Below are 9,460 nucleotides of genomic sequence, written 5' to 3'. Positions count from 1 at the left end.
CAGGACCCACTGTGCAGACTGCTGCGGGGGGCCGCCGTGGCACTGGTGAGGGGGGGGCCGTGCCGGGAGCACCGGGACTCACCCCCCTGCCAGCCCGGAGCGCAGCCATCTCCCCGCTGCCAGCAAGGAGCAGCTTTCTCAGCAGGACCCGAGTCACGCAAACATCCGCTTAGGAAAACCTTTATTAGTGCTAGGAACCGTCTAAAATCCAGTCATTGAAACAAGCAGGGTGGGACATGACCATGATGAACGGCGCACACACACACCAGTTTGCCCTTAAAAAAGGTTAACAGAAAAAAAAAAAAAAAACCAAAACAAAACCCAAAACCCAACCCAAACCCAAAAGGGACCTCTCTTCCCCACCAGCCTGGGAGGGGATGGGGACGAGGAGCTCAGGGTGGGGAGAAGGTGCAGCTCTGAGGTGCGCGGCATCGCTCCTGGGGATCACCCGTGCACAGGGAGAAGCGTCGGGTCTCCCCGCTCTGCCCAGCCCCAGCCTCCGGCAGCGCCTCTCACCGCGTCGCCCGCAACAGGGGTGACTGGAGGGAGGGACAGGGTTATCTGTGGCCTGGGAAGGAGGGAGGAAAGTGCGCGGTTTCCCCGTTCTGCTTCAGTTCTCTCCCTCGAGAGGAGAGGTCTGAAAGAAAACGCTGAAAGCTCAGTAAAACATGACACTTAAAACACCCACAGCGTCAACTCGAGAGCGCCCGGCCCTGCGCCGCCGGCACCCGGACAGACACTCGCCTATGCCTAAAACAGAGGGTGGGGACAAAGACAAGATGCTCAACGTGACCCCAACAAGCACCAAGGAGCCACTTCGCTGCTTACGGACCCGTCCACATGTCAGCGCAAGAGGGGACCAGTGAGGGAGGGTGGCACCGGCCTTCCCGTGTCACCAGGGGGGTCTGGGGGAGGGAGGTGACAGCAATGACTTTATCTGCACTTGGGGCGAGCTTTCTTCCAACGCTCTCATCAGCAGCTGTGGGGAAGGAAGCCAGAGCTGCTGCGGTGACGCAGCCCAGGCGAGAGGAGAAGCAAAGGGAACAGCCCAGCCAGGGAGGGAACCGCGGCGCGAGACCTTGGGGAGGGACGGCAGCCCCCACGCACGGCCCTGGGTGGGACGGTGGGTGCGAGCGTGGGCACTCGGCCTCTCGCCAGCACCCTCCGCGTGCTCAAACCGCGGAAGAGCTGCAGGGAATGATCCCGCAGCCCTCAAACAGCGTCACACAGTGACCTAAGGGACACCGGAAAACGAGATCTGCCCTCAGTACCCCACTGCCATAAATCCCTCGTGCCGGCGGGAGCTCACAGCTCCCCTCCGAGGTCCTCCGCTCCCCTCCGCTACGAGGGACACAGCCTACCTTCTGCCTGCCCCCCACACTCGCTGCTAAAGACCTTTCCCAGGCCGTGCGCGATTCCTACACGAATTAAACCACAAATCAGCCTTTGCCCTTGGGGTCAGTGCTCCCCTCCGGCAGCTCCGACCCACAGCCCTGCACGCGTCGGCAGAGCTGTCCCCCCCGTGCCCGCTTGGGCGCAGCGGAGCTGGGAGGAACGGCACTGCAGAAGCGAGCAGGGGGAGGCACACCACGCCGTGCCACGCGGGCACCGGTTTTAGGGTTCTCGGGGACAGGGGAACAGCTGGCGGGGGGCACAGCCGGGCGGCTCCCGAGGCTGGGCAAAGGGTTGGCTGCCGTTCCCCAGCTCGGCGCCGCACCCGGAGCTCGGTCGCTCCAGGCCTGGCACAAAGCCCACTTGATATTTTTATCCCCGGCATCCGTGTTGTTTGAAGTTATCTGCCTTTTTTTTTTTTTTTTTTCCCCCCCCGCAGCCCTCCCCTGTCCCACCCTGGCTTAGAGGTGACAGCAATAGCAACGCACCCTCTGCTGCTACGACCTGAGCCCAGAAGGCATGGCCTGCCCTAAGGTGGCCCCGGGCACGGGGTCCCGGCAGCTCCGACACAGCCTGGGGGACGGTAACAACCCCCCCAGGACACCGGGCAGCGCCGGGGGACCCAGGCCACGCTCCCCAGACCCCCTGTTCCGGGAATAGCTGTACCGGCCACCGCTGCCCCCCCCTCGCAGGCCTGCTGCCCTGGCAGGAATGTCTGAGGGGCTCAGGGAAGGGCAGTTCCAGTAAATCAAATAGTTTTTTAAGCTCTGGGATCTCCCCATCTTTATTCCACAGCCGCCAGCTGCCCAAAGACAGGGAGAGCACGACTCCCACCGCGGCTTCTCAGGCCACTTGCTTTGTGCCCCGGAGCAGACTTAACTGTCCAGAGGATGAAACAAGGCAAGCCTGGTGGAAAGTCTAATTTCTTAAAAAGAAGGGATTTTAAAACAATGACTCAAGTTTGCTAACTCCTCTCACCCTCCTCCCCAGCTATAAATGAGGCCGAAACTCACCCTCGTGCAGAAATCAGGTTCAAAGTTCAGCCAATTTGTGTGGGGTACCGACAGCCCCATCCCCCTCGGGGGTGGGGGGGTGTGACAAAAGCAATTCAAGTCCCTTTGCAGAGCTGTCACCGCAGAGCCCTGGACCAGGGTTAAACCCGGCTCCTGAAGCCCAGGGTGAGCTCGGAGCAGGATCCTGGAGGAACAGCTCCAGGCAGGGACTGGCCCAGGATGCGTTTGGTGACAGAAGTACCGGGTATTGCTTGGCCTGAGAGGACTGGTGCGTAGACGAAGGAGCTGGCTTGACTCAAAACGGACCGGAGCAGTTTCTCAGCAGGCCGAAGGCAGCGAGTTGCTCTCCACCTTCAGTCCTTTGCTGGCCAGGAAGGCGTCCTGCTTGGGGTCGCGGCCCAGGAACTTCCTCAACATGTCGGAAGCATCCACGGAACCGCCAGGATGCAGGATGCAATTCCTGTAATCCATGCCCACCTGCGAGGAGAGAAAGAGACGGGGGTACGCGTAGGACACCCGCTCTCCCACTGACGCTGCCGTCGCCTACCACCTCTGGCAGGGGACGCAGCCCCTGCCGCACGCCCAGAGCGCGGTGGCGCAGGACGTCCTCCCTACCTTACAGTTCATGATTCCCTCCTGCTTGAACCGCGTGTGGAACATATCCATGGAGTACACTTCGCTCCAGAGGTAGCCGTAGTACTGGGCATCGTAGCCTCCAGCCAAGTGGCCAAACGTAGCGGGCATGTTGGTACCTTTGCGGCAAAGGAAGAGAAGGGGCGTTAACAGGAAAGGCTGCTGGAACCGCTCACAGCCCAGAAAAACCCCTCCGTGCTGTAAATATGTCAGAGCAGGCACCGGGTCAGCTTGTTCACAATCCCAGGGGAAACAGGGAAGAACTTTCCAGTTATTTTTGTATGGCTTCAGCCCTGCTTTTCCTGGAGCCAGCAGAAACTGTCCCCATCGAGCCAGCCCGAAGCCCCAGCCTTCAAAAGAACCTGCTGAGCCAAGCTTGCCGGCCAGGCCCAGAGAGATGGCGAGAGCGGCAGCCCCAAGCCCCTGGGTACCTGGGGTGGCAGGGACGCCCAGCACCTCTTCACACAGCCGGGCAAACACCTCCACGGGGTCGGCCTTCGTCTGGGTGTGCAGCGCCTGGTCCACCTTAGCCAGGACGATCTGACGCAAGTTGAAGAGCCCTGTTCCCAGAAGGAGGAGGCAAACTGAGCCCCTGTCTGCAGGCAGGAGCGTCTCCGAGGCCGGGGGGGCTCCCATAGTTCTCCCCACACCCACGTTCTGACCTGCTTCCCCAACCCGACCAGTTCAGCAGCCCCCACTCAGGCCAAAGCCTCGTTCCCTGCCTGCAGATAATCTCTGCCTTCCCCAGCACCTCTTCTCGCCCTGCCACCACCCAGCCCACTGCACCTCCTGCCACACCACCCTTGCTCTTCCCAGATGAACAGCAAGCAGACGTGGTTCCTTCCCCCCAGTCCCCTCGGTCCCCGCAGCCCCACGGGGAGCAAGGCAAAGCCTTTCCTCTACCACTAAGGGGACACCACGGCGAGACTCTGCTCTTGCTGGGGAGAGTACACAGCGCTCGCTCCCCTCCAGCTCCTCTTCCCTGGCTCCCACTTCCCTCTGCAGGGACCCACCTGTGTTTGCCTGCCGGGATTTAATGAGCTTCTCCAACAGCTCATCAGGAATGGGGCTTCCAGTTTTATAGTGCCTGGACATGCGCAGCAGCGGCTCCTTCTCCCACACCCAGTTCTCCAGCATCTGCGACGGTGCCTCGACAAAGTCCCGCTCCACGTGTGTCCCACTGAACATGGCAAACTCCGCCTAGAAGACACAGCCAGCTCAGAGCGGGGCATCATTTAACCCCACAGAGGAGCACGACAGGGGAAAGGTAACCCTCTGCCAGCCCAGCCAGGCCTCACCTGAGAGCACAGCTGGTGCATAACATGCCCAAATTCGTGGAAGTAGGTTTCCACCTCATCGTGCTGCAGCAGGGAAGGTGCATCCGGCGTGGGCTTGGTGAAATTGGCCACCATGGCAGCCACCGAGATCTGCCGGCTGGAGTCTGGCAAAAGGCAGCCTGGCTGCAGGCCAAAGCAGGCTGCGTGCCCGTATTTCCCTTCCCTGGGCCAGGAAGAGGAGACCGTTATACAGATCCTCCCCCACGACCAGCCGTGAGCCACCGCGGCCCCGCTCAGAGCAGAAGCCCCTGGTGACCCCATCCTCCTGGGACAGCCCTGCCCGAGTACCCACTGCTCCCTCTGCACAGTCACACGTCTGGGAGAGGGACAGCCTCTCCCCTTCCCCAAATGCAGGGCAGGGTCTGCCCCAGCCCTCCTCCCTTGCTTCACCTTGCCCAAGGCCTCACCGTGGGTACAGGTCCAGGTAGAATTTGCCGATGGTCTCCCCGGAGGAGATGTCCTTCACTGTGTAGAGCTGGACGTCCTCGTGCCAGACCTGAGCCTTCTCTTCCAGATGGAAGGTGAGCCCCAGCAGCTCCTGGTAGATGGCCAGCAGGCCTGTGGTGACCACCTGCATGGGGAAGTACTCCTTCAGCAGATTCTGGTCCACGCTGTACTTAGTCTCCTCCACCTGGTTCATGTAATAGCGCATGTCCCAGGCATTGATGCGGTTGTCAAACTCCAGGCCACGCTTCTCGCACTCTTTCTTTTTCAGGTCCAGGATCACAGCCCGTTCCTTCTCCCCGAGCGGTTTCAGCTTCTCAGCCAGCTCATCTAGGAAAACCAAGGCAAGCAGGGTGAGTGCCCGGGGCACACCCAGCCCAGCACGCCCCTGCTGTTCCCCTCCGCAGCCACGTGCCGTACCCAGGAAGGTAGCCACTGTCTTGCTGCTTTTAGCCATGTTCATCTCCAGCACAAAGTCCGCGTGCGTGTTGAAGCCCAGCAGACTGGCTTTCTGAGCCCGCAAGTCCACCAGCTCTTTGAGGATCAAGCAATTCTCCTGCCAGGCAGTCAGACAAAGAGTGAAGTGGGGTACACAGGCGAGAAAGAAAGCACGAGCCCCAGAGTAGAAAGAAGCAAAAATCTCAGACGAGATCCCTTCAGTGCCTGGACCTGACCTGGCATCCCGTCTGGCCATGCTGGCAAGCAGCAAGGCCCACCTACCTCTTTGCACCTGGAGTTGAACATTTCCTCCACCTTCCTCCTCGTCTCAGGCACATAGCACTTCTTCAGGAGAGGGAAATAATGCGGGTATTTCAAGGTGACTTTCAGCTTGCCATCCTCCGTCTTCTCCAGGGAGTTCAGGAAGTCCTCAGGGAGCCCCCCTGGGAAAAAGAGCAGAGGGGACTGATGGAGAGCCCACGTGTCTCCACAAATACCAGCTCTGGGACTGAGCACAGGAACCGGCTCTTGCTCCTTGGCCAGAGGAATTCAGGCACTCAGGGCCACACCAGCAGAGAAATAAGCCCGAGTGCTCCATACCTAGTTCCTCCTTCGAGAAGGGCAAGTAGGTGGTGTCTTCGTTGAGATTCTTGTTGAAGTCTATGCAAAGGACGCTCAGCTTTTTCTTAATAGCTTTGATTTTCTTTAAAATACAGATGAACAGAGAAAAGTCAGTCCAAAGGGGGAAGTCAAACAGCACCGTTCAACGTCTCCAGCCAGCAGCCTGCCTGCTGAGCTGCCCAGCAGTCTGCACTTGGCTTTTATTCAAACGCAACGCAGCAGAATTAATTGCATGCAGGCGCTAAGCGCTCAGCCTGGAACAGGCTCCCTTTGATCACACCTGGTAGGAAAGCAGCCACCTCAGCAAGGTCCCAACCGCCTCCTGCCGGCTCAGGAGCTGCAGGTGTTCAAGCAACAACCTCCTCTACCCTTATTTTCATTTCGCCTTCTCTTCTATTTTTAACCCAGCTTCCAGCTCCTTCACTGAGCCACTGGCGCATGGTAAGAGAGGAAGACCCCGAGCAGCTCAGCCCCCTCACCCTGACCTCAGCCCCAGGGGTGCACCGTCCCCAACTGTCCCCATATGGGGACCGGGTGCCACCTCCACTCCTGACCTGCACAGTGCCATCTGCAATCACAGCTTGCCCGCTTTGCCCCCCGACTCCCAGCGTCAATCCCATTCCGTAAATGTCATCCCACTCCAACGGAGAGGAAAAAGAGGGACATGGAGACACCACCCAACATGCCCAAGGTCACATGAATCAGGGGGAAAAAATCAGAAGTCTGGGCCTCAGTCCTCTGCTCTAATGCTCTAATGTCCCGTTAGCCCTGCAAGCCTCCTCTACGTGTGCTTACTTTAAGCTCTGTGATCTCACCTCCTGCGTTTCCTCAGGGAGATGGAGACCGTTTCTTTTACCCAATTTGATCAGCCTCTCTAGATATCTCTTTGCTTCAGGCTTCAGTGAAGCACTCTCTGCTTTCTCCTGTAAAACAAAACCCATGAGCACAGGGAACTGCAGGATCGGGTGTTGCAGAAAGTTGGTTCCTGGGAGGAGTTATGGGTTATTGTAACACCAGTGACCCAGAAACAGATGGAAACACCCCACAAGAAGGCTTTGGTTTGGTGCATTAGTTCCTACCAGATTGCTTTAAACACATCACCTTTATGCCGTATTACAGCACTTTTCAGGCCATTACTCAGCCCCCTTCCCGGCGTGAGGCAGGCGGGGTTTACTAACGCCATCTTAACAAAGGGGTAATTGAGGCCCTGAGGGGGCACAGAGCCCTCAACCCCAGTTCTCACTAACAGCTGGACCGTTCCGCCATGATCACACAGCGATTCAGTTCCAGACCTGACTCGAAGTTCTGGGACAAGGGAAAATGTTTGGTAGTAATTCTAGGAAGTTTCAGTGCCCTGCTTGGGTGCATCACTGACAGTGCATCCTCCCCAGCACACACCTGGAGCCAGACAATCCTCTGGTACACATCCTGCCTCATGCTCATCTCCACGTCGAACTCCGAGAGCTTCTTGTCAGCCTCGGTGCTCGCTGCACGGATGTCTTTGCAAGGAGAGACATGCTGGGGGAAGTCCAGCATGTTCCGATGCACTGGAAAGACAGAAAAGGGATTACAGCGAAGGCAATGGCTTCATGTCCCAGAACTGCTTGTTGAGTGGGAGTGCACACAGAGAGCCTGTGTTAACTGGGAGCCAGTTTGACGGCCCTGGTGGCTGACCTGCCCGCCCACACAAAGGAAGCTGCCCTCAGACAAACCCAGAGCTGTCTTCTCGGAGCAGCACTCAGTCACTCGCAGCGCCTGTTCACCCCTTCCTCACTGCTGAGCACATCTGTCCACTGATTTCCCACTACAATCCACCTTTCTCACAAGACTCACGCGAATTTCGTGCCTGTGAGATCCCAAGGCCTTTGCCCCAGCTGTGACTGTTGAAACCAGCTTCAAGAATCACAGCACTTCTATACGGGCAGCATCACTGCGTGACTCCTTTCCTTAGAGGGCCAAGCTAAAAGTGACACACCTTTACTGCAGATGCTCCTCAAAAGCCACCATGTCCCAGGTGTACTCCGTCCTGACGTATTTCCATTTTAGAAGTGAAACAGGGAAAACTTTCCCTGCCACTGTTTCTGCAAAACTTCAAATAATACAACTCCAGAGGGAAGGCGCTGCCCTCCAGGCACGAGAACTCTCCACCCAGCAGAAGGTAAGCAGGCAGCTACTCTCTGTTGCCCAGGGAAAGTGCTGACGGTTCTGCTGAAGTTAACATTACTCCTGCTTAGTAAGGGCTTTTCCTCTTATTTTAGGAAAAAGAAACCAGACAGAAGAAAGAAGAGGCTTGCAGGCTGGCTTCTGCTTCATACAGACCTGACACCTTGCCACACCAGTAGTCAGGACAGGTAACAGATGCCAGGAGGGGGGCTGTGGGACTTTGGCACTCTACTGCTGTAAATAATTAGCCAAAGATACGTCGAAGCCTACATCATTTGCCCACACAATGCCATCATGTCACGTCACTTTACATATAATCCCTAAAACAACAGCAGCGTTGAAACAAGACACACGGAGAGACATTTATCCGCTGCCTTAGGGGAGAAGGCAGAGAAGAGTTGAAGATTTCTTAGATCATCCAAACCATTTCTGTCAATGCACAATTTGTACCCACTAATGCACCTTGACACATAAAAGCTGCAGACAACCTTGAAAACCTGCCTACTCCCGCAGACCATCCTGCTGCCAAAGTGGTGGCGCCGCCGAAGCGCCGTCCTCGTTTTAGACTCACTCTTCCGTTCCAAATCTACTCTACTCTTTGTACTTATATCTAGCTGTATAAACATTAACTGGAAAAAAACCCACCATACTGCTGAGGGAGCCAAGGAGATGACAGTACAGAGCAAAATAAAAAAAAACACCAACAAAATCTTAATAACACCACACTGATTTCCAGAAAGCCAGTACTCCCTCTCAATGTACGTACCCGTATATTCCACTTCCACATCTGCCAGTGCCTTGAGAGTGTTTTCATAGGACACCTCGCCCTGCTCCTGGGAGCCCACCCGGTCGTACACCAGCTTGGTCCTCTCTGTGAGCTCTGCAGCCATGTTTTCTATCTGTTCGGCAGTCAGGTCCCATCTTAGCTGATTTGCCAACAGCCTGGGGGACTGGCTGTCCACAACGTTTCCTGGGGACGTGGGGAGGAAAAGGTCTGTGAGACAGTCCCATACGGGCTGGAAAGAAAATTCAGCCGCATAGCTAAAGCTCGATAACAGCACTTAAAGGAGAGGCCCAGCAAACAAACCACGCTGATGGGCAACCGGGCTCGGAAGGCACCAGGGCGCTGGCGGTAATCAGCAGCCGGATGATTTTCCGGGCACTGTTTACCCTCTCAGTCATGACAAACCCTTCACAGAAACCTGACTCCCTCCTCCTCTCTCCCCGCCATTCCTCTGCCCACGGGAGGGGGGTCGGGGGGGTCGTCCCCTGCCCGGGGCGGGAGCTGTGGGGCACAGAGGTGACAGGAGGACAGCAGTAGACCACGGCCCCCCTACACAGCCCCTGGAGGGCTCCCCCGGCTCCCTCCTCCTGCCCCCAGCCCTTTCCCCCCATCTCCCCCTTGCCACGCCACCCCCT

At 57.4% G+C, this 9,460-nt stretch overlaps 2 protein-coding genes across 2 annotated transcripts in view; one reads left to right on the top strand and one right to left on the bottom strand.

The window, feature by feature from the left end:
• The window catches only part of LOC104285120 (serine/threonine-protein kinase PLK2-like), an 8,175-nt gene extending 7,309 nt beyond the window's left edge, over window positions 1–866 (top strand). Inside the window, exon 5 of the mRNA XM_009883520.1 lies at window positions 691–866. Within this exon, the coding sequence (XP_009881822.1) occupies window positions 691–866 (176 nt within the window). The remainder of the gene's footprint in view (window positions 1–690) is intronic.
• Window positions 867–2,513: 1,647 nt separating this feature from the next.
• On the bottom strand, window positions 2,514–9,223 carry THOP1 (thimet oligopeptidase 1). Its single transcript, XM_009883519.1, has 13 exons — window positions 9,145–9,223; window positions 8,808–9,011; window positions 7,277–7,425; window positions 6,694–6,801; window positions 5,858–5,960; window positions 5,540–5,700; window positions 5,240–5,375; window positions 4,783–5,149; window positions 4,337–4,538; window positions 4,052–4,238; window positions 3,470–3,598; window positions 3,021–3,157; window positions 2,514–2,882 (listed from the first exon to the last, which is right to left on the bottom strand). Exons 1-13 carry the CDS (start codon window positions 9,221–9,223, stop codon window positions 2,724–2,726), a joined length of 2,121 nt encoding a protein of 706 aa, XP_009881821.1. The 3' UTR covers window positions 2,514–2,723.
• Between the last annotated feature and the right edge of the window lie 237 nt (window positions 9,224–9,460).

The sequence above is a fragment of the Charadrius vociferus genome, unplaced genomic scaffold (genome assembly GCF_000708025.1).
Source record: "Charadrius vociferus isolate BGI_N301 unplaced genomic scaffold, ASM70802v2 scaffold2434, whole genome shotgun sequence".
NCBI lineage: Eukaryota > Metazoa > Chordata > Aves > Charadriiformes > Charadriidae > Charadrius > Charadrius vociferus.
The sequence above is the reverse complement of the archived record's forward strand: the minus strand, read 5'-3'. Positions and strand labels throughout refer to the sequence as shown.